We start from the raw sequence: 26119 nt of genomic DNA, 5'->3' as shown, positions 1-26119 counted from the left end.
ACAAGAAATTCCACAAAATCTACACACATTCCATGAATTCTAGAAATTCCACACATTCTCCATGCATTATGTGAATTCCTTACACCTTCCATGCATTTGATATGTTTTATATAAAACGCGTACTCTCCACGCATTCTCTGCGCATTATATGAATTCCTGGAATACATTCCACATGCTATTTGCATTTTACAACTTGCATGCATTCCACACATTCTTTAAATTCCCTATGTTTCACATTCTACATGCATTTCATAAATTGCATACTCGTACATTGTTTTACACATTTCACTATCTATATGCATTCCACACTTTTTATGCATTCCACACATTCTCTAAAGTCCATACACTTTCCTAAAATTCCATGTATTCTAGTCGAATTCCACACAAACTCTAAAATTCCTTACACATTGTATATGCATTCCATAAATTGAATACTTTACACACACATTCTCTGTGCATTTCCTTACATTCCACACTCTATATGCATTCCATAAATTATATACATCCGTATTAGACAGAAATGTTAACGACGACAGTAAACAAGAGGGAGAATGTAAGCTGTTGTTCTCAGCGCCATCAAAATAAAAGTCCCACCTCGAACGCATCGGCAAAACAGGAAAATGTATCGGCCGATGCCGATATATATATATATATATATATAAAAAAATATCGGCCGATATATCGGTCGACCACTACTACAAAAAGCACTATATTCACTCCTTAAATTCAATGCACATTCCATACACTTTCTATAAACATTCTACAAATTCCATATTTTCTATCTGCATTCCATGAATTCTAAAACAGATCCTAATTATGGAGGTTTGAAGCACTCACTGCATGGAGACGGTGGACGGCACGGCCGAGGGCAGCTTGGATCCGCCGCCGCTCTCCACCAGCTCGATGGCCTGCTTCATCTCCATCTTGTGGTAGAAGGCGATCAGCTGTGGTTCTTTGGAGCGCTCGCCTGCTATCAGGCACTTCTTCACGTACTTCTTATTGAACCGGTTCAGCCTGGAAATTAGAAGGAAAAGGTGAAGCTTTCATATAATCGTGGTTTTATCCAGATAGCAAACATTGGCATTCAGTGTCATTACGGCAGAGAAACACTGACGCTTTGTCTGGAATCAGTCTGGAACATACTGAAGTAACAGTGCATTGAAATGAACCAAACTACATGTGGTTCTCCATATTTTAATCTAAAACAAACACGTCTGTTTTTAAATCATCATCCAAATACCAAGACCAAACGTGTATGACTTCATGCAGTCTCAAAATCGCTCACAGAAAAGCCAAATTTGACTTTTTGAGTTATACGTACTTGTCCTTCCAGTGATGATGTCCGTAATGTCCACAGATGCCCTCGATGCCGGTCAGCAGATGGTCCAAAAACTAAAGACAAGGAAATGACAATAGAAATAGATAAGCTGTTTAGGAAACATAAACTACAATATCAAACAATAATGCTGAGATTGTCAGTTAAACAGAAGCTGCAGCTGAACATGATTTGTATTAAATAAGACAGTCACTCATGCTCATAAAAATGGGTGTTTCCATAGCAACAATCAGCTTTATGAGTGGTGAATAAATGCCAATTTGTGGGAAAAATGTTCTGTACTGATTTTTGTGGAGTGGATCCAGGCTTATGTCTGGCATACAAACCTTCATCTGCTTTTTCTAAAGAATATTCATTTTAAACTCATATATTATAACAAATGTATGTAATATTAAATAATATATTTCTACATTTAAAGTTATATTAAAATTAAAAATATATTTATTTATATGTATTATTTATGTTGCAAATATTTATATTACATATATAATGTAATTATAAATTATACATATTTGTATAAAATTACATTTTATAACACTATGTAAATAATCAAATTAATATTTAAAAAATATTAGATATAAGTAAGATGTATAAGAACATACCTTATACATAAGGGGAATTAATAGATACTCTTATTTTAATGTACTTTCTCACCATTTATGTTCATATTTAACTTTTTACATTAGAATGTATTCAGTAGCATATTATTTATTGCAGTGATATCAAATCTAGCATTGACAATAGTAATATTTCAAGATCAATAAGTCTCTATGATATGCATCCTTTTACAATCAGACTATGTGTATTACATTGTTCTGATATTAAGGTGAAGATTAATTTTACCTGAAGAAAATTACTTCTATTCATAGGAGGATTTAGACTTGTGACATTTTCATGAAAATGTAATGTTTTCCTGCAAAATTATCATTAATGTTTTGCAACATTTTACTTGAGTTTATCATTCCCAAATCTTGATAGTAATTCTCTTCAGATTCTATGTTTGAAACTTTAATTCACTTCAAATTTAAAGTATATACTAGTAATAGGGCTGTAGCTATCGAATATTTTAGTAATCGAGTATTCTACCAAAAATTCCATCGATTAATCGAGTAATCGGATAAAATGTGTTTTTGCTTAATTAAAGTGCAATATTAATTATGCAAGAGAAAATAAGACTCCTGGGTCTTTTAAAATGAACAACTAAGTTTCCTTTTTTAGAAAAAATCTATTTTTACTTTTTAAATGCATAGAATGCAATGCATATATCAAAAATAAACATTTAATTATTACTACCCATTGTTTCTCTGTCTGTACTTGTACTGTGAACAATGACAATAAAGTTGACAGATGAATTAAGTGCATTTAAGTGCCATTCAGTTGGGGTTTTAAATAAAGCATTTTCTGAGATGCACAATAAACATTAAAAACATAAAACAATTTAATTTATCTTTTAATTATTGAAAATTAAGCAAACCTAACTTTTTGGTAAACGAAGGGGATTTACTATTAAAAATAAAACATGGAAGAAATGTTGTGTGATTAAACCTTAAAGAAAAATAATGTTTTTTTTTTTTTGTAGTAGTAGCCCAGGCTATGTACATTCTGCTGAACAATAGTCTTTAACCGGACTTTTATTTTGACGGGTTGACGTACCTTTAAAGTTCTGTGTATGTGATGTGACCCTAGTTTTACTCAAATCAAACGGTCAAATGCTCATGAAGTGGCTGTGAGAGCAGCTCTGGAGATGTTGTTCATGTGTTCACGTCTTTATTTAGTGAGAGGAAAGAGTGTCACGCGCGCTTCCGCGTGTTTATGAAGGAAGACGCGCTTCTGCTCCATTCATTAACAGAGACACTCAGAACATGCAGGATTCATATTTAAATAGACTGTTCAGGCTTTATATTTACAGATATTAGTCCATATCGGGATTTGATGTAAGTGCAATGACCTATTTTTGATTAATTCATTCAAAATTCGGCAAATTCCGTGCCATTCCGCGTTAAACTGTAAATTCTGTTTTTATGACTGGATTCCGCGATTCCCTCCGCGTTTTCTGCATCGCGGAAATCATAGGGCCCTAGTTGTGGTATGCCAGCTCTATCTTGCAATGGACACACGCCACAACGTTCTCTTGTTTGCCTGCGCCCTCAAATCAAAACACTGCTGACTCCTTACAGTATGCGATCTCGGACCTGACTCAGCGCTTGTGTCTCCTTCTGCTTTGTGGGTGACGTAAACGCGTTGTCACATTAAAAAAATAATTGCGAAAGAACCTGACGTGAGATTTAAAATAAATTAAAAGAGGCTTCGAGGCAGAGGAATTTGCCTCGATCATTTTTTGTAATCGAGTTACTCGAGTTATTCGAGGAATTGTTTCAGCTCTAACTAGTAAAGTAAATTCTAACAAAAATAAAACAATTTACTATTATGAGATTCTTTGCATTATGGTTAATTGTCATAATAATAATATCACAATGCAAAAATTGGGTTAATTTTATAATTTTTTTCCCTGGTAATTTATCTGTGCAATATTACCTGGAAACATTCTTATTCACCTAAAGAGTCTATTTTCATGACAATTAAGCATTTTCCTGAAGGCATTAACCATTATTATTATTTGTTTATTATGGTGCATAATTCTAATGAAAATGTCACACAAATAAAATAATCATAGTGGTTTACAAATGGGCTTAAATTTTCTTTATGCAAAAGTTTTTTGTGTGTGTGTGTTCAAATATGAGCTAGAAACATTCCAGGCATTTTATGTCTAAACGGAGACACCTGACACCCTTCATTCTGAACACATCAAGCTGGGTTTCTAAATAAAACTGTGACATTACCACTATGTGACCAGCAGGTGGCGCTCAAACACACTCATCTTCAGTAGTACTGGATGTTACACAAACCCAAACAAGAGGACTGTGTAATCAAGTCCATTCCGGACAGGCAGAATGTAGAAAGCATAAAATATTCCTGAATCACAGATGGGAGAAACTCAGCACCTGTGTGTGAATCTCCTCATTAATAGATCGCTTCGTTTCCTGTTTCTTCTTCACCGCCAGGAGGTCCACCAGAGGACGAATGGTCATGCCCTGCCAAAACAAAGAGAGAAGAGCGGAAATTAATGCTATTTAAATGCAAATGATACAGCTTTAGTCGTTTGGATTCACAATAAAAAGGATGGCACAATGATAAGCAAAGTGCAAAAATGCATATTTTTCTCAAATGCATTGGCCCCAAACATGTAAACCTGCGAGTCACTGCATTAGAAATAAAATAAAATAGCACTATTGTCATGCAAAACATTTCTTAAACACTTACAAAACATCTTTCACTGCATTTGATATAGTTACATTGCACTGCATAAAATACAATTCAAGTGTGTGTGTGTGTGTTTGAGACAAGAATAAGGGAATGTGATGAGAAAATAAAGTTGTAAAATACAAAACCACCTGACAACAAAGAATTACATGTCATGACTAGAGAGCAATTCGATTTACAAGCAGTGTGCGGCAGCTCCTGCCAGAGCTGTAATTCATAGCGTGTCCTGGCTTGTGCATGCATGATTATTCAGATTACAGTGTGCTGAGAAACAGTGAAGGACAGAGGTGACTGTGAATGTGACTGCAGCGTTTGGTTAACTGGGGTTGTTTTGACATGAAGAGGGTTTTTCCTCAAGGTCAGAGATCTAGATACACTGCATGCAGCAATAGCGAACGCACCATCACATCTGACACAGCAAACTGTTTCCTGCGAACAGTACAAAATCTATGCAGCAAGATCACACACCTTTTAGATAGATATTAGATAGAACTGCAAAATAAAATAAAATGGATAAAGGAGAACATAAAAAAAAATGATATTTTCTCATTTGCACTGTCCCCAAACAGATAAACCTAAAATTGCATGAATGTCACTTCTTTAAATTAAATTAAATGTTTATAATTATGTAATTACACTTATAATAAAATTAGATAAAAGCAAAATCATACAGCAAACCATTTCTAAAAACAGCTCTGTTACTGCTTTAGACATAACTGCATTGATTTGCCAAATATAATAAAATAAAATAAAATTAAATTAAATTAAATACATTTTTTAGGTAAGAAAATTTTTTTTCAACCAGCTGAAAGCACGGTAACATGAAACCATAATTGATTTCTTCACAAATTTTAATTATTAAAAAGGTTTTGTCTGGGCAATTTTCTTTAAAAAAATAACAAGGCCTCAGTTTGATATTAAGATTAAATCTAAGAGTTTAAAGTGTAAAAAGTAATGTAAATACTTTGTGGTGTCACTTTATGAGACATTTTACTACAGAAAGACCCAACATCCCAACACACACAATCAGAAAACACGTCCCAAACACAGATCACGGCTAGGGTAACACAAACCTTGCAATTTGAGGCCTTCCCTTCCATCCTTGTTCAAATGTGTGGATAGAGACACACTATTTAAACCTGACACCAACCAAAAGCATCACACAGAGCAGAAGACAAGCAATTCTTCTTCCAGCAGCCTCCAGAGAGCAGACAAAACCTCCTGAAAACTTCCACTGTAATCACTTCTCCACAATAAATCACCACTGAGTGCCTGACATCGTCATCTTGAGTCACAGTGATGAGAGACACGTTAAAACATCAGGGGTCACCGTTTCTGCACGTTTAGGAAGGCAAACTGAAGATGTTTTAAGATTAAGTAAAGAAAATGTAAGGATTAAATGAAACTGTGCAAAAAAAACTTATCGTAAATTTATTGTATTAGCAACAATTCAGAAACGTTTGAAAATACTTATGAACACTACAACATGGAAATAACTTTTACTGTATATTCTGATCTTACTGCAAAAAAACGGTTCTTCCTCTGTGTTTTAGTCATGTTAATATATTTACGACAGCAAATCTATAAATATATCTATATCTATATATATGTGTGTGTGTGTGTGTGTGTGTGTGTGTGTGTGTACACATGCATAAATATTTTTTTTACTTTAACTTTGTTTTATCAATTTATCTTAAAACTACAAAGAAAATTGCATTTATATATTATAACTACATATAAAAAGTGTATATACATTTTTTTTTTTACTGAATTTTGAATTTGTACTTTATTTTATGAATTTTATGATTGTAAGACAAAATCAAGAAGCAAAATAACAAAATAATGATTAAACAAGAGCAAATATCTGTCAATGATCTCAGAAAAATCAACTTCATTTCCCAAGTTTTGGTTCGCCATTAACAGATATTTGCTCTTTTTTTAAGCATAAACTTCATTTTGTTCAATTTCTCAAAAAACAGGACTTCATTTGTTTGATCGTGAATGTGTCTTGATTTAAGGATGTTTAGATGTTTGTACTGGAAAACATAACAAAATACTAAGGAAGTAAATTATTTTGTGCAATGTATGCAACATTTAAGGCTCTCTGCTCTGATTTAAAAAAAATTTAAGAAACCTTGCAAAACTCATGAGGAGATTCCAATGTATCTGCAAAGGCGTTTTTATCTTTAACTTGAGGAGAACCTCGATGAACTGACCCAAAACAACTCCAAAACATAAACCACCATCAGTAAAACTACGATACAAACATGTGAAGATCTGGACCTCATCATTACTGTGTATTGTACACTGACTCTGTGCTGGTCCTGCTCTTTTGTAGCACTGTTTCCATGAAGCAGAAAGCCTCACGTTACGATATCAATCATTCAAAACATGAAAACAGGAGGGTTACTTTGCCATTTTCAGCATCTCATGCATATCTCAGAGCCACCGGGGCTCACAAAGAGCCGAGAGAGAAAGAGCAAGAAGGAATAATGGCGTAAAATGCTCACAGTAAATATTTCACAGATTTCACATTACGAAAATAAAAATTACTTAAAAATAAGTTAAAATAACTCAATTTTCACATTCATTCTGCAGGATTATGCAAATTTTCGGTTAATCAGAGCTTGTGTTGGGCCAATTTAATCTTTCTTGTTTTCACAAAATTATATTAATGCATCCTTGCATTGACTTTTTATATATTGATTTTTGATTTTAATTTAAAGTCTATTATAGTTTCTGTAATATTTTTATATTATATATCTATAATAACAAATACATTTTGCATAAATTATATATACACACACACACATATATATATATATATTTTACTGAACTTCTAATTTCTACTTTATTTTAGATTTATATATAATATTACATCCACATATATATTTCTAGCCTGTGCAAATCAAATATTTATTTTATATTTTATTTTATTTCATTTATGTATTAATTATAAGATCTTGAGAAGCCGGACACTGACCTGCACAAACACGGTGAAGAAGATGACCGTGATGATGGCGGTGAGGAACATGTTTCTCTTGGGGAAATGATCCGTGTTCAGCAGGTAGACCAGGGAGAAGGCGATCGCTCCTCTCAGACCGCCGTAAGCGATGATGAACTGATCCTTAGACGTGAGTTTGACGATACGGAACTTGTTGATCACGAAGGTCAAGCCGACAACACCTTAGAACGAAGTAAAACTTTCATTAAACACAAGCATTGAATAATGTGCCACCATTCACAACCTCAGGGCATTGCCCAAATACAACAGCTTCTTTAAACAGGTGCAATTTAAACAAAAGCATTAAGAAACAAGTCAAATGAATTAAAATTAAAACACAGTTTAGCATACTTCTTAAAGATGAACCTTCCTCTCTCTCTCTCTCTCTCTCTCTCTCTCTCTCTCTCTCTCTCTCTCTATATATATATATATATATATATATATATATTTGTATATATACTCACACACACACACACATAAAATATATGTTAGTGCCTGGCAATGATTAATTGCAATTTTGTGTACTTAATACATGTATGTGTACCTTTGATTTACTAGTCTATAAAAATACAAACAAATGCATGTATATATTTAAGAAAAATTGTATGTTTATATATGAGACATATTTATCTATAATATAAAATATAATATAAATATATAAATGTATATACACACGTAAATATTTTCTAAATACAGAATGAATGTGTGTGTGTATTTATATATACACAGAAAAAATAATCCATACACATACATATATTATGTAAACAAAAACTTATTTTGGATGCGATTAATCTTTTGACAGCACTGATATATACGTGCACATTATATATATATGCACACACACACACACACACACACACATGCATACATTAGGGCTGTCACTTTTTATTCGATATTCGAATATGCATTCGAACATGACGTGAAATATCCGTAATCGAACTATAAATAAAATATCCGGTTTTTAAAATGCCTTGTGTAGCGCATTTTTTTACAGTCTATGATTAGACCGTTTGTTTTTTATTTTATTCCTTGCCATCTTATCCAGTAGAGGGCACTCTAGATGTATTGTAGCGTAGGCCCATGACCAAATCACGCAAATAATAGCTAGTAGCCAGGAAGGCACGTCTGTGCGCTCCGAATGTGTGTTCTCGACCACGGGGAACATTGTAAATAAAAAGAGAGCCGTACTTAATTCAGATCAAGATGATAGACTGGTGTTTCTTGCAAACAATATTAAGAAGTGTATCATTCTAGGCTATATGCCTTACTCCTGTTGCTGTTTAAGTTGTCACGTTATTGTTTCTGCCTGTTCTGAATAGTTTTTTTTTTCTTTTTTCATTTAGCCTAATGTTGTGGGATATGCATAGTGGCACTTCATTTAAATTAATATTCTAAGCTGATAACCTGCTGTTTAAAACATTAATAAAAAAATAATAATAATCCAGATAGTCCTGTTTATGACTCACTGTTAAAAACATTTGTGATTGAATCTCCATTAGGCTACGTGTTTTTTTGTATTTTATTTTATTATTTTTTTTTTTATGCGGGGGGGGGGGGGGGGTATTCAAATATATTCGAATGCATTGCATGATATTCGATATCCGTTCGAATTTGATTTTTCTCAAAAGTGACAGCCCTAGCATACATATATGTGCATAACTATGTATCATACCAACTACTTAAAGATGATTGACCTTCCCTGAAGCCATGACACTAATTCACACAATCGCAGTCACACCACAGATACTGAAGACTTTGCGGAGTTATACTTCTAGTGAAATCCGGTCAATAATTAGCAGATTCAGGAGGTCCTGCTAAACTTCACTCACCCAGAACACGTGCCACCAGGCAGAGAATGAGGGTCGCTACCACGAAGATCCAGTTCCACTCGTGCGGCCCGGCCACCGTCGACACGCCCAGGAAGATGAAGATGAGTGTTTCGCTCACGCTGCTCCACATCTTCAGGAAGTACTTGATGGTGGTGTGGGATTTATGGGAAATGTTGGCCTCCACGTAGGGACGCGTGACAGCACCACATGCGATTAGCCTGGAGACAGAAGATTAATCTACATTATTGACCTGACAATACTTCCTCCATATCATCTGCTATCACGATTATAGCACAATATTCATTTCATATCTTTAATGGGGAAAGATATGCATTGCACATATTTGTTAGACCTCCAGAATCAATGTAATCATAACTTTGTTTACAAATAAACTCCACATTTAATTTTTATGTAATAATTTTTTTTTGTAGAAATATTCGGATTTATTACAAATTAATCGTCACATATGGAATCTAATGAAATGACATCATACAAAGCTGTTTTAATCATTCTTTTAAAATTAAAAAAATATTCAGATTGTATTATATTCCTTACAAATAATAACAACAAAAATAAAAGCAAGTGTTTCTGATAATAATAATAATAAAATGGATCTTAAAGAAATTCATAAAACATCTGATAATTAATTTACAGCAAAAAAATTAAAACATGGATAACGATATTTTATTGGTATTACATTTCTAAAAAAAAAAGAAAAAAAATGGTATGGTAAATGGTAAGTTGGTATGACTTGTCACGTAATATATGTACAGTACATGACCTCAATCATTTTTGTTGATCAAAATATTTTCTAAATTTGTGTCAGCATGTTTTGTACACTTTTACAGATTCTAGTAGATAACGTGCTCGTGTAGTCGTGAGGAGCTGGCTCAAATTTAAAACATGCTTCTGTAAAAAAAGTTTTAAATCTGCAGATTTGGTCTTGTTTAGGGATCTGTGCCTTTGTGCATACAGACATCTGAGTGATTAGTGATTGGGTTTTTCAACATTAGTGTGCACCCTTTATTTACAGAGAAAAGAAATCTGTAGAAAGTACAAGTTTGTTGTGCATTTTTCTTTTTTTCTACTGGTTACTTTGCACTTTTTTGTTTTTAAGGTATTTAATATTTGGAAACTTAATTTCTACGATCTAAATATTCTCAAAAATTAAAAGTTTGTTGTCTTTTTTTGCATTTTTATGCAAATATAAAATGGTCTTTAAAATGACAATAATATAGGCAATATATATATCACACAACAAAAAGCTGTTATCGTGACAGGCGTAGTCAAAGATACAGTAATAACAATAATATTGTGAAATATTATTACAATTTCAAATAGCTGTTTCCATTGTAAACATATTTAAAAATGTAATTTATTCCTGTGATCAAAGCTGAATTTTTAGTCTTCAGTGTCACATGATCGGTTTTACTTTTTTGTTAAATTCTGTGTTTTCTATTTTTATTTATGATCTATTTTTTATGATTTACTAGAAATGCATCATCAAATAAAGGTGTCTTATGAAATCACTAAATAAAACTTTAACAAATTTAAAATCAGATGAAAAAATTTTCCCCTTTCAGACAAAGTGCTGCACAACAACAACAACAACAAAAAACGTTTTCTAATTAAATTAAAACATAAAACTTTTTTTTACGGTTTAATAATTATTTTAAAAGTAATCCAATATTACAAATCATTTTATTATTATCATTTATTTTTATTTTTTTGTCAAATAAGGGGCTTTTATTACCAATGAAAACAGTCATGCTGCCTCATATTTTTGTGAAAACTGTGATGCAGTTTTTTTTCAGGATTCTTTTTTAAATATAAAGTTTAAAAGAGCAGCATTTATTTGAAACTATTTTATAACCTTATAAATGTATTTACTTACACTTTGAATCAATTGAATGCATCCTTACTGCCTTTAATTGGTTTCAAAATGAAACAAAACAAATCTTTGAACAATATTACACGGCCAGTCTGTCCATTTTTAATGGTTTGTTGTAATGGGTGGATCAGTTCCTCAGCCCTTGAGACACACTGAATCACTGCTTCATCTCCAGGCCTGTCCGAGCTTCAGACTCTTTTTATCATCCACTCGAGCATCAGCAGCTCATCACCGAGAGCCGTGTTCAGTGTAAGGGTATTGTCCGAGCTCTGACAGCCTGTTACTCACCAGCTGTGACAGGTGAAGTGTCGGTGACAAGCTGATAAATCACTGGATGCTTTCAAATCGGAGAAAAAAACAGCCCTGACCTGCTTCATCTGGCTCTGTTTATTGATTTGAGCATTTAGTCAGAACAGAATACGCTCGCTTGCAATTTTAGAGAGTTCTTTGCAAACATTTTCAAATAAAAAAAGCCCCATAAAATTACTATTTATTTTAATGTTACATAAATTCAACATGAATGCAAGCTCCTGGGGCCTGATGTATAAACGTTGCGTACGCACAAAATGGGCATAGAAATATGCGTACGCATTTTTCCACGCACATATCGGGATTTATAAAAAATAAACTTGGCGTAAATAAGTGCGCACCGTAAGGATGCTCTTGATCGTGCGTACGCACTCTTTTAGAAGAGTATGTGTTTTGGCGACACCAACTGGACCAAATAGCAATAACTATTTAAAATGAAAAACTTCTAAATTATCCTATTACATCACCCAATAAATCAAATTGCATCAACCTGAATTATCATTATCAGCATTCTTAACCAGGTGCAAATACTTTGAATTTACTCATTTTTTTTAATGAATGGGCTATAAAACGGTATGTGCGTATATAACATATCATCATAATGGATGCTCTAGCGCTGTTAGAAGACCTTGCTAATGACGCTCTATGGAGGGAGCGTGTTTTCAGAGACCGTGAAGATTTCCTTGCTCATGATGATGATTGGCTCATGAGCCGATTTCAATTCCCAAGAGCCATCCTCTTGGAATTGTGTTCTGAACTACGGCATGTATTGGAAAGACCCTCGGGCAATCCTTAAAAATATTTTGGTTTGCAGTAACAGTAATTTAAAAAAAAAAAGGGTCGGTAGGTCGGTCTATATTTTTTTTTTCAAGTTTCAATGTAAAAAAAAAAAGTACATTTTTGTGATGGTGATGACGTCGGTATGAATTTAAACAAATTAGCATATCATGACGTCACTGACTGGGTCTTCAACCCGTGCCTTCAGGCACATCATTGCAAACCTCATTTTGATGCAGGCTATATAGACCACAAACAAATTTAAATCTTTGTCAAAAACATGTTTATTGCATGAATTTCAGGTGAGAAAAAAAAATGAGGTACTGTTTTACTTGCATCCACCGCTACGTATCAATGCAACCTACAAATGAGAGAAAGTTTACTTTGCTTTCTTGGGTTGCCACTTTTGTGAAAAAAATCCTGTTTGATTTGAGTGACGAGTGTTCATTGAATCGATTGTAAAATCGATTTTGCATTTCTAAAGTTTTATAGGGCAAATAACACCAAATATAGGTAAATCCACGGACAACAGGCAGGAGGAATGTAAAGATTCAATATATTGGTAAAGACCAATATTTCTGATGATTTATTGGCGTGAAGTTACGTGCAAAATGACAAACAGGAGTGCAACATTTTCGAAAAACAATAAGCAGAGTGGACTGCCATAATGCAAAACATTTACTGCAGGCTTCAACATGGCTGTGTTTACGATTAAATTTCAACAACAACAAAAAAAAAAATCGCATAGGCGATTTTCTTAGGCTATCAAAAAAATATTTTTTAGAATATTCGTCGAATTTAAAATAAAAATCCACATTCGAATGCGCATATGAATTTTAGGTGTGCATTAAGGAAGCTGCCTTATGCCCCAGTACGTGTTCCATTCCATCTCGCCGCGCACAGCTGTGTCTACACAACTTTCAAAGACGGACGAGCTCGACATGCAGTATCTGCTTTCTCATCTTTACGCACGAGATGCAATGACAATATATGTGTCATTGCATTATAAGGTTATGTTAGCCTATCCAGTTGAAGCCACTTAAAAAAAAAAAAAAAAAAAATCAATGTGGAGAAGATTGTTTACATCAAAACTGAAACCAAGCCGTTCAGACAGAACGCATATTTCACGCATCTCATGTTTTTAAATGAAAAAATGTATCCTGTGTGACTGGTTTTCCACCCTTTTTATTTATTTAACAATGCATGCATACATGATGCTGTTTTGTTTATAGTTCTTTAAGCAACTTAATTAATAATAATTGGTTTATAAACATTATTTTAAATATTATGTTTTTTTCACAGTCATGTATTCTAATGCTTTGAATAAACATGCAGTAATATTTTGCTCGATGCGCTATCTTGAGCCTCAGAAGAGAAGCAAAAAGCTTTTCTTCACCCTAACTGAAATTATGCATTTAAAATTCGAATACAATTTGAATTCGAATTTGAATACAATTCGAATTTTTATCATATTTAAGTAAAAAATTTGAATTTAGTTTTTTCAGCTATTTTGACAGCCCTAGGTGATTCAAGCCCGAAACTGTATGAGACTGAATACCAGCTGAATTCACATTTCTGTTGTAAAAAGAGAAACATTGTGCAGAAGTATTATTTGCTGTTATGCGTGTTTGTCCGAAGCTGCAGTTGCTGTGTGACGCCTTTTAAAAAAAAAAAAAACCTGGACGCGCTCAGAGAAAAGGTCGTTAAAATCATTTTCTTATTTTCGTTTTCGAAACTTGTGTTGGTTGATTTGTGCTCGATTCGTGCAATAGATTTTCGAACATAAAGTGACAGTCGACACGGTCACGGTTTTAGACTAGAGAGGAGAAGGGATGGGAAAACATCTGGGCACATTTTTCCAGAACTTTGTGCCAAGTTAAAGCGGTGTCGAGCTGTTTTAATGAATTTTTTTAGATGTATTATGGTGATGTATTGAACAGTGACCGCGAACATTTAGTTTAATGCAGCCGCAGCCATCATTACCAAGCACGAACCGTTGACTCTGACAGAGAGTGAGAGTATGAGACGAAGCGAACGCACAGGCCACAGTGTGACATCCGTGTAAACACAGATGACGTCAAGGGTTTTTTTTTAATTAAAGAAGATAGCCTTCATTTGTATGTAGGCCAAGGCAATTTATATATTTACAATAGTTACTTAAATATAATTTATAGTATTTTATTGCGTTTGTATTAGTTGTTTGAAGAGTAAAAAAATAATTGGTCGGTCTTAATGCAAATTTACAATCTGCAAGTCGGTCGGACTAAAAGCAAAAAAAAAAAAAAAATTTGAGTCGGTGCTAAATTGACAGGGTCGGTCGGGTTACGGCAAACAAGAATATTTTTAAGGATGGCCTCGCGGAGAAACCACGCGCTGTGTGTTCCTGTACAAGTATTGACCACATTAGGCCACTTGGCCACTGGTACTTTCCAGCGAGAGTTGGCAGACCGATCGGGTATGTCGCAGTCATCCCTGAGCCGTGTCATGCCATATATATGGGATACCATAGTGGGGATGGCACCCCGATACATAATTTTTCCTTACACGCAAGCTGAACAGGCCAACATCAAAATGCAATGCAGCAATCGCCGGTTTTCCCAATGTAATCGGTGCTATTGACTGCACTCATGTTGCAATAAAGGCACAATCTGAGAATGAATTTGCTTTTGTTAACCGAAAACATTTTCATTCTTTGAACGTGCAGATCATATGTGATGCGCATATGTCTCTGACAAATGTAGTTGTGAGATGGCCTGGGTCAACTCATGATTCCTACATTTTGTCCAACAGCAGTGTTGGCACACAGGATGCCGGTGGTGGCACACAGGATAGTGGTGGAGGCACACAGGATGCCGGTGGTGGCACACAGGATGGTGGTGGTGGCACACAGGATGCCGGTGGTGGCACACAGGATGCCGGTGGTGGCACATAGGATGCCGGTGGTGGCACACAGGATGGTGGTGCAGGCACACAGGATGGTGGTGGTGGCACACAGGATGCCGGTGGTGGCACACAGGATAGTGGTGGAGGCACACAGGATGCCGGTGGTGGCACACAGGATGGTGGTGGTGGCACACAGGATGCCGGTGGTGGCACATAGGATGCCGGTGGTGGCACACAGGATGGTGGTGCAGGCACACAGGATGGTGGTGGTGGCACACAGGATGCCGGTGGTGGCACACAGGATAGTGGTGGAGGCACACAAGATGGTGGTGGTGGCACACAGGATGGTGGTGGTTGCACACAGGATGGTGGTGGTGGCACACAGGATGGTGGTGGTGGCACACAGGATGGTGGTGGTGGCACACAGGATGCCGGTGGTGGCACACAGGATGGTGGTGGTGGCACACAGGATGCCGGTGGTGGCCCACAGGATGGTGGTGGTGGCACACAGGATGCCGGTGGTGGCACACAGGATGGTGGTGGAGGTACACAGGATGGTGGTGGTGGCACACAGGGTGGTGGTGGAGGCACACAGGATGCCGGTGGTGGCACACAGGATAGTGGTGGAGGCACACAGGATGGTGGTGGTGGCACACAGGATGGTGGTGGTGGCACACAGGATGCCGGTGGTGGCACACAGGATGCCGGTGGTGGCACACAGGATGGTGGTGCAGGCACACAGGATGGTGGTGGTGGCACACAGGATGGTGGTGGAGGCACACAAGATGGTGGTGGTTGCACACAGGATGGTGGTGGTGGCACACAAGATGGTGGTGGTGGCACACAGGATGCCGGTGGTGGCACACAGGATGCCGGTGGTGGCACACAGGATGGTGGTGGTGGCACATAGGATGGTGGTGCAGGCACACAGGATGGTGGTGGTGGCACACAGGATGCCGGTGGTGGCACACAGGATAGTGGTGGAGGCACACAGGATGGTGGTGGAGGCACACAGGATGGTGGTGGAGGCACACAGGATGGTGGTGGTGGCACACAGGATGGTGGTGGTGGCACACAGGATGGTGGTGGTGGCACACAGGATGGTGGTGGTGGCACACAGGATGCCGGTGGTGGCACACAGGATGGTGGTGGTGGCACACAGGATGGTGGTGGTGGCACACAGGATGCCGGTGGTGGCACACAGGATGGTGGTGGTGGCACACAGGATGGTGGTGGTGTCACACAGGATGCCGGTGGTGGCACACAGGATGGTGGTGGAGGCACACAGGATGCCGGTGGTGGCAAACAGTATGGTGGTGGAGGCACACAGGATGGCGGTGCATCCTCCGCAAAGTTTTATACATGAGGCACCTGGTCTTTTTGTGTACGACTCATTTTTACTCCAAAAAAAAAAAATTGTTTATGCAAAATTTCACAGAATCCAGAAAAAATATAATAAAATCAGATTTGAAGGTCGGTTTCCATTTTCATTCTGTGTTTTATTATTGAATACAAATTTATCATTAAAATAAAATGTGTAATGAAATGAATTGAAACTTTAACAACTGAATCAATCTTTTAAAATGTAATCAAAATAAACATAGTTAACAAATTGGTTAATTTAGCATGTTGCATTTTATTTGGCATATTATTAAATATGTTGTTACAAATAAAAACATTTTAGCAAAATGTAATAACTCATTTTAATAAACATGGTTAACTAAAATCATAAAAAACACATTTGCATTAATTGAAAGCTAAAAAAAAACTTTAGTTTAAACCAGGGGTCTCCAACCTTTTTGTGAGTAAGGGCTCCCTGAAGGGATAAAATAGTCTTGAGGGCTACTTGTTTGATATAGGCATACACACACGCGCACACACACACACACACACACACACACACATACACACACACACACACACAAACACAAAGTTTCAAGTTTTGAAAAATACAACAACAAACAGTAATATTGTTAAATATTATGACTATTGAATATATAATTACCGTATATACCCGAATATAAGACAAGTTTTTTCGTCTTATATTGGCGATATAGACAAAATCACGGGGGGAAAGGGAGAAAGAACAACGGCATAAATATGAAATAGTGACTGAATGATATACTTTACATACAACCCGAATTCCGGAAAAGTTGGGACGTTTTTTAAATTTTAATAAAATGAAAACTAAAGGAATTTCAAATCACATGAGCCAATATTTTATTCACAATAGAACATAGATAACGTAGCAAATGTTTAAACTGCGAAATTTTACACTTTTATCCACTTAATTAGCTCATTTAAAATTTAATGCCTGCTACAGGTCTCAAAAAAGTTGGCACGGGGGCAACAAATGGCTAAAAAAGCAAGCAGTTTTGAAAAGATTCAGCTGGGAGAACATCTAGTGATTAATTAAGTTAATTGATATCAGGTCTGTAACATGATTAGCTATAAAAGCTTTGTCTTAGAGAAGCAGAGTCTCTCAGAAGTAAAGATGGGCAGAGGCTCTCCAATCTGTGAAAGACTGCGTAAAAAAATTGTGGAAAACTTTAAAAACAATGTTCCTCAACGTCAAATTGCAAAGGCTTTGCAAATCTCATCATCTACAGTGCATAACATCATCAAAAGATTCAGAGAAACTGGAGAAATCTCTGTGCGTAACGGACAAGGCCGGAGACCTTTATTGGATGCCCATGGTCTTCGGGCTCTCAGACGACACTGCATCACTCATCGGCATGATTGTGTCAATGACATTACTAAATGGGCCCAGGAATACTTTCAGAAACCACTGTCGGTAAACACAATCCGCCGTGCCATCAGCAGATGCCAACTAAAGCTCTATCATGCAAAAAGGAAGCCATATGTGAACATGGTCCAGAAGCGCCGTCGTGTCCTGTGGGCCAAGGCTCATTTAAAATGGACTATTTCAAACTGGAATAGTGTTTTATGGTCAGACGAGTCCAAATTTGACATTCTTGTTGGAAATCACGGACACCGAGTCCTCCGGGCTAAAGAGGAGGGAGACCTTGGTGGTGGTGGCCCACAGGATGGTGGTGGTGGCCCACAGGATGGTGGTGGTGGCACACAGGATGGTGGTGGTGGCACACAGGATGGTGGTGGTGGCACACAGGATGGTGGTGGTGGCACACAGGATGGTGGTGGTGGCACACAGGATGCCGGTGTTGGCACACAGGATGCCGGTGGTGGCACACAGGATGGTGGTGGTGGCACACAGGATGGTGGTGGTGGCACACAGGATGCCGGTGGTGGCACACAGGATGGTGGTGGAGGCACACAGGATGCCGGTGGTGGCACACAGGATGGTGGTGGTGGCACACAGGATGGTGGTGGTGGCACACAGGATGCCGGTGGTGGCACACAGGATAGTGGTAGAGGCACACAGGATGGTGGTGGAGGCACACAGGATGGTGGTGGTGGCACACAGGATGGTGGTGGTGGCACACAGGATGGTGGTGGTGGCACACAGGATGGCGGCGGCGGTGGCACGTAGGATCTAAGCCTACATCCCTTGTCTACCCCACTTGGACCACTCACCGGGCTTGAAGGCATTCCAGGATTAACTGTTCCTTTAATCATTAAAAAACGTTTAATTAAATAAAGGTTGTATTGCATATCTGTAAATGTGTGAAATAAAATGTGCACTTGATGACTTGCTTTTGTCTTTTTAAGTTACATTTTTAGCATATGAATAAACAGGAAAATCGACTATTTTAATAAACGTATATCTTAAGGGCAGCTGCATCTATTGCTAGATTTTTCACTTGGATATTTTAGGACTTTCCACTTCCACGGAATTTGAATTGGTTGATTTAAATTATCCACAATAAAAAAGTTGAATTTTAAACAGACAAAAACGTATATAATGTGTAAATAAATCAATTACTTACCATCGTCACCGCAAATCACATCCGTATCACCTTGGAATTCTGGAAGAACTCCACTTAATCCTGTTTCCCCTATAATCGCACCCACCCTTGCATCAAAGGCTGAGAGCTCAGTGATTCCTTGACCACCACCAGTTGTTACGACACTGCGCCTGTGTGCACATATTCTTTTTTTTACGACTACTTTTAAGTCACACCATTTTTTTTTGTCTCTTGGACTGTGCAAGGCACCGAGGTAACAGCATTGACTGCTTCTGTTACTTGCTCCCATTCTAATATATTTCTTTTATTTGAAATGCCTGCAGAGAGCCCACCAAATAAAACTTTTTTTCGGCCCTCCACCTCAGACAGCAGTACCTCCATCTCGCAGTCGATGAAGTTTCTTTTTTTTGCTTTTTGTTTCTGTTCTTCCATTTTTAGCCAAACCGATCAATGACAATTATCGGTTGTATTAATATGCAGGGAGATCATACATATTCAAAATAGGCGGTCTTAACCTCCAAATATGGTTATTTCGGGAGGAGATTGGGGTAAGCTATAAGCACGTGCACCTGCGCACAATATTCAGATAATTGTGATTTATAAAGTGAACCTTGCACAGGTTCTGGCGTACACAAATTCTGCCTTATGTGCGTACGAACACTTTAAGGATGAAATCTCCGCAAAGTTTTATACATGAGGCACCTGGTCTTTTTGTGTACGACTCATTTTTACTCCAAAAAAAAAAAAAATGTTTATGCAAAATTTCACAGAATCCAGAAAAAATATAATAAAATCAGATTTGAAGGTCGGTTTCCATTTTCATTCTGTGTTTTATTATTGAATACAAATTTATCATTAAAATAAAATGTGTAATGAAATGAATTGAAACTTTAACAACTGAATCAATCTTTTAAAATGTAATCAAAATAAACATAGTTAACAAATTGGTTAATTTAGCATGTTGCATTTTATTTGGCATATTATTAAATATGTTGTTACAAATAAAAACATTTTAGCAAAATGTAATAACTCATTTTAATAAACATGGTTAACTAAAATCATAAAAAACACATTTGCATTAATTGAAAGCTAAAAAAAAACTTTAGTTTAAACCAGGGGTCTCCAACCTTTTTGTGAGTGAGGGCTCCCTGAAGGGATAAAATAGTCTTGAGGGCTACTTGTTTGATATAGGCATACACACACGCGCACACACACACACACACACACACACACACACACACACACACACACACACAAAGTTTCAAGTTTTGAAAAATACAACAACAAACAGTAATATTGTTAAATATTATGACTATTGAATATATAATTACCGTATATACCCGAATATAAGACAAGTTTTTTCGTCTTATATTGGCGATATAGACAAAATCACGGGGGGAAAGGGAGAAAGAACAACGGCATAAATATGAAATAGTGACTGAATGATATACTTTACATACAACCCGAATTCCGGAAAAGTTGGGACGTTTTTTAAATTTTAATAAAATGAAAACTAAAGGAATTTCAAATCACATGAGCCAATATTTTATTCACAATAGAACATAGATAACGTAGCAAATGTTTAAAGTGAGAAATTTTACACTTTTATCCACTTAATTAGCTCATTTAAAATTTAATGCCTGCTACAGGTCTCAAAAAAGTTGGCACGGGGGCAACAAATGGCTAAAAAAGCAAGCAGTTTTGAAAAGATTCAGCTGGGAGAACATCTAGTGATTAATTAAGTTAATTGATATCAGGTCTGTAACATGATTAGCTATAAAAGCTTTGTCTTAGAGAAGCAGAGTCTCTCAGAAGTAAAGATGGGCAGAGGCTCTCCAATCTGTGAAAGACTGCGTAAAAAAATTGTGGAAAACTTTAAAAACAATGTTCCTCAACGTCAAATTGCAAAGGCTTTGCAAATCTCATCATCTACAGTGCATAACATCATCAAAAGATTCAGAGAAACTGGAGAAATCTCTGTGCGTAAGGGACAAGGCTGGAGACATTTATTGGATGCCCGTGGTCTTCGGGCTCTCAGACGACACTGCATCACTCATCGGCATGATTGTGTCAATCACATTACTAAATGGGCCCAGGAATACTTTCAGAAACCACTGTCGGTAAACACAATCCGCCGTGCCATCAGCAGATGCCAACTAAAGCTCTATCATGCAAAAAGGAAGCCATATGTGAACATGGTCCAGAAGCGCCGTCGTGTCCTGTGGGCCAAGGCTCATTTAAAATGGACTATTTCAAAGTGGAATAGTGTTTTATGGTCAGACGAGTCCAAATTTGACATTCTTGTTGGAAATCACGGACGCCGTTTCCTCCGGGCTAAAGAGGAGGGAGACCTTCCAGCATGTTATCAGCATATTCAGTTCAAAAGCCAGCATCTCTGATGGTATGGGGGTGCATAAGTGCATACGGTATGGGCAGCTTGCATGTTTTGGAAGGCTCTGTGAATGCTGAAAGGTATATAAAGGTTTTAGAGCAACATATGCTTCCCTCCAAACAACGTCTATTTCAGGGAAGGCCTTGTTTATTTCAGCAGGACAATGCAAAACCACATACTGCAGCTATAACAACAGCATGGCTTCGTCGTAGAAGAGTCCGGGTGCTAACCTGGCCTGCCTGCAGTCCAGATCTTTCACCTATAGAGAACATTTGGCGCATCATTAAACGAAAAATACGTCAAAGACGACCACGAACTCTTCAGCAGCTGGAAATCTATATAAGGCAAGAATGGGACCAAATTCCAACAGCAAAACTCCAGCAACTCATAGCCTCAATGCCCAGACGTCTTCAAACTGTTTTGAAAAGAAAAGGAGATGCTACACCATGGTAAACATGCCCCGTCCCAACTATTTTGAGACCTGTAGCAGAAATCAAAATAGAAATGAGCTCATTTTGTGCATAAAATTGTAAACTTTCTCAGTTTAAACATTTGATATGTTATCTATGTTCTATTGTGAATAAAATATTGGCTCATGTGATTTGAAAGTCTTTTAGTTTTCATTTTATTAAAATTTAAAAAAGGGGTGGTGTTAGCGCAGTGGATAAGACGCATGCCTGTGGTGTGAGAGACCCGGGTTCGAATCCACTGTGAACCGCCAGTGTGTCCCTGAGCAAGACACTTAACCCCTAGTTGCTCCAGAGGCGTGCGACCTCTGACATATATAGCAATTGTAAGTCGCTTTGGATAAAAGCGTCAGCTAAATGAATAAATGTAAATGTAAATGTAAATGTCCCAACTTTTCTGGAATTCGGGTTGTACTTGCATGTAAAATTAGAAAAGCAACATAATATCTGTGTTTAACTAAATTAAAACGCTGCTCCTCTGCCGCGCGATACGCAGAGAGAACAAGAGAGGTGCGCGCACGAGACGCAGAGCGAGAGAGAGAGACAGAGAGATCCGCGCGCGCAGAGCGAGAGAGAGAGGTGCGCGCACGAGACGCAGAAAGAGAGAGATAGAGAGACGTGCAGATTCTAAATATTTTAAATTGTTGAATTATTTTATTATGCTTTAATGGTATATGAAATGTCACCAATAGTTATTTTCTCATTTTATGCCATTATCATAAAAAAGAAAAAAAAATGAAAGATTACAATTCAGGCTATTTATAGAACGTGCTCGGCGGGTGACTCAGAGACTCCACGCGGGCTACCAGGTGCCCGCGGGCACCACGTTGGAGACCACTGGTTTAAACATTTTATTTCAACAAGCTGCGAAGACAACTTTTACCTTTTACCATTTCATGTGGTTTACTTGACTAAAATAGCTAAAAATAAGTCAAATAAAAATGATAAAAAAAGATATAATCATATTTTTAAGAAAACTAATAAAGATTACAAACACTTGAAGTAGCATTAAAACTAAAGACTAAAGACACTTTTATTAACCGAAATAAACTTTAAATGAAATAAAAAAAATTTAAACAAAACATCAACTTTAATTTCAGCAACATTTAAAATTTTCTTCAAGCTTACATAACTAAAACTACTTATTAAAAAAATAAAAATACTAGACATATAAACCCCCCCCCTAAAAATGACTGCTAAAATAACTGCTAAAACTTCAACTCAAATTAAAATGAAACATAAAATAATGTACGTTACTTGAAATAAAGTAAAAAAAAAAAATTCTGAAAATAAAAGAAATAATAATAATAATAATAAAAAAATCATAAACTAAAAAGCTAAAATGTTTAAAATATGAACCAAAACTATAAAAAATAAAAAAGACTAAACTGTAAATCACAAACTACTATAAAACATTTTTTTTTATTTGTAAAATAAAAACTAATTCAAAATATAAACATATAATCTCAGTGATATTGAAATAACACTTACGCCATGATGCCGGACAGATGAAACACCTCGGCCGACAGGTAAGCCATGTAGCTGTAGACGAACACAAACAGAGGCTCGATGACACGCGTGTGCGAGGTGAAGCGGGACGTGAAGGCCGCCAGGAGGCCGTAGATGGCACCCACCACGATACCACCCAACGACACGACCAGAAAACACACCACACCCAGAAACACATCCATGACGGTAATCGTACCCACGCTGGAGAACTCCTCAAAGAGATGATACAGCACCTACAGACGAGAACACCAGGAAGTGTGCATCAGAAATAAACACCGTCCACTGCTTTAGAGCCACAGGCTGCTTAACAAGACACAGACAGGGCTTAGTTTAGGCCAGGATTGTCCATAGTTCAAATAAGACATTTAAGCATCTTTTTGAAACGTGTCTCTGGTGTGCCTCTTAAGACAAATCAATGGCACTGACATATTTTAAGATCAGTCAGTGCAAGCTGCTTTTAGTTAAAACAGCTCAGACATGAATTTTTTAGTCTGGGACTAACATTTTTACACACTGCAAAAAATGCTTTTCTATCTTAAATTTTTTATCTTATTTCAAGACAAAATATGTAAAGATTCTTAAATCAAGAAGGACTTTCTAGACAAGTAAAAATGATTGTCTTTCAGAAAAAAACCAAGTCAAAATTAAGTGAGTTTTTGCTTGAAACTAGCACAATAATCTGTCAAAGGGGTAAGAAAAATAATCTTATTTCAAACAGAAAAGGTAAAGATTATTGTGCTTGACTTAAGAACTTTTAGATATATTGGCTGGAAACAAGACAAAAAAAATATCATCTATAAAAGCATTTTGTTTTAGCATATTTTTAGTTAATTTTAAATAATATTATATTTATTATATATATATATTTATTATACTATTACTATTTTTAGTTAAAATTAAAATAATTTTTTTAGCTAATTATATTTTTTATTCAGTAATGATATATCATAATTTATTATAAATGTTATTTATTATAAAATATTTTAGTCAATAACAACAAATAATAATTAATAAATGGTATACTTAACTTATTTTAAATACACCATTAATACACCATACAATTTAATACACCATATATTACATATTACATATTTATTCTAATTATACTTCATTATACTTATTCATAATGTATTTTTAAGTAATATACAGTATCAGTATACATTAAATTAATATAATTATTATAATGATATATTTCTTATTTGCATAATTAAATTAAAATATTAAATTAATTCCTGAATTGATTCCTTAACATATGTACATACATAAAGATAGAATTACTATGACAAAAATATCCTATTATATGATTTTTTACATTTATTTTACAATTATTTCGTTTATTATTTAGTTTGTTGTTTAGTTAGCTAGTTAGTAAGTTCAACACATTAGCTAAGACTGAATCACAAGGTTTCAGATTTAGTATTTTTTCCCCTTGTGCGGAGAATTAGACTTTATGAAGTACATTAAATATTATCAGATCCTTTTGTCTTTGTGCAAGAAACTCAATAAACATCTATTTACTGCTTCCCAGTGGAGATGTGTAAAGTGGCACAACCAACACTCCTCAGATTAGCCGAGGTTTGACTTCCTTCATTGATCACCTCTAAGTAGGGCTGTCGCGATAACTGCAATATTGTAATACCGCGCTATTGACAAGCAAACCGCAGAGGAAAGATAGCAACCGCAGAAATAGCGGCAACTACAGTGTTCAGTTTTTTTTTTTTTTTTTTTTTTTTGAGGCTGTGGCCTTATTGTTTTTTTTTCAATTTGTCACTGTGCATTCAATGTTATATACATTAATGATACAATATGGTTACGACTGTAATTTTCTCGCGAGTCCGTTGTAGCTTTATGGTGCTTCGTTAGTTTTGAATAGGCCGGCTGAAACGATGGGAGACGCTCGATCTCTTCCCAAAACCTAATGTCACGTCGCCAGTTTGGGAACATTTTGGCTTTCAACCCAATGAAAAGGACGAGCCAGCGAATATAGATGAGCCGATATGCAAAATGTGCTGCAAAAAAGGTTCCTGTGATGCGGCAATAGCCTACATCTAATTTGAGGTCATCGGGACATTCTAAAACGCTTAATGTGGTTTAATGTAGGCTACAGTGATATTAACATACCAAACTCACTAAACATCATATTAATGAAGTATATTATCTACAAAAAATCAGATGATCCCTGAATATGAATTCTACGCGTTTAATAACACGTTAAGCCTTTTCCTCTCATAGAAAACCATCATAATGCTTAACGTGTTATTAAACAACTTGCATTCATAATCAGGGATCATCTGTTTTTTTGTTTTGTTTTTTGTACATCGTATACTACTTTATTAGTATAATGTTTAGTGAGTTTGGTTTTTAAAAATCATTGTCTTAGTACATTGAGCCACATTAAGCGCTTTCTTATAACGGTTTTCTATGGGAGGAAAAGGCTTAACGTGTTATTAAATGAGTTGCATTCATATTCAGGGCTCATCTGATTTTTTTTTATAGATAGTATACTTAAGTATG

The 26119-nt window shown here is 36.2% G+C and overlaps 1 protein-coding gene across 1 annotated transcript in view; it reads right to left on the bottom strand.

Moving 5' to 3' along the window:
• The window catches only part of LOC132158925 (sodium/hydrogen exchanger 1-like), a 52253-nt gene that overhangs the window by 2635 nt on the left and 23499 nt on the right, over positions 1-26119 (bottom strand). Inside the window, exons 3-8 of the mRNA XM_059568552.1 lie at positions 23588-23838; positions 9491-9708; positions 7641-7843; positions 4339-4428; positions 1322-1392; positions 838-1014 (exon numbers count right to left, since the gene is read on the bottom strand). Of these exons, the coding sequence (XP_059424535.1) occupies positions 838-1014; positions 1322-1392; positions 4339-4428; positions 7641-7843; positions 9491-9708; positions 23588-23838 (1010 nt within the window). The remainder of the gene's footprint in view (positions 1-837; positions 1015-1321; positions 1393-4338; positions 4429-7640; positions 7844-9490; positions 9709-23587; positions 23839-26119) is intronic.

Source organism: Carassius carassius, chromosome 15 (assembly GCF_963082965.1).
Source record: "Carassius carassius chromosome 15, fCarCar2.1, whole genome shotgun sequence".
NCBI lineage: Eukaryota > Metazoa > Chordata > Actinopteri > Cypriniformes > Cyprinidae > Carassius > Carassius carassius.
Note: the sequence above shows the minus strand (reverse complement) of the source record. Positions and strands in the feature narration are given on the sequence as shown.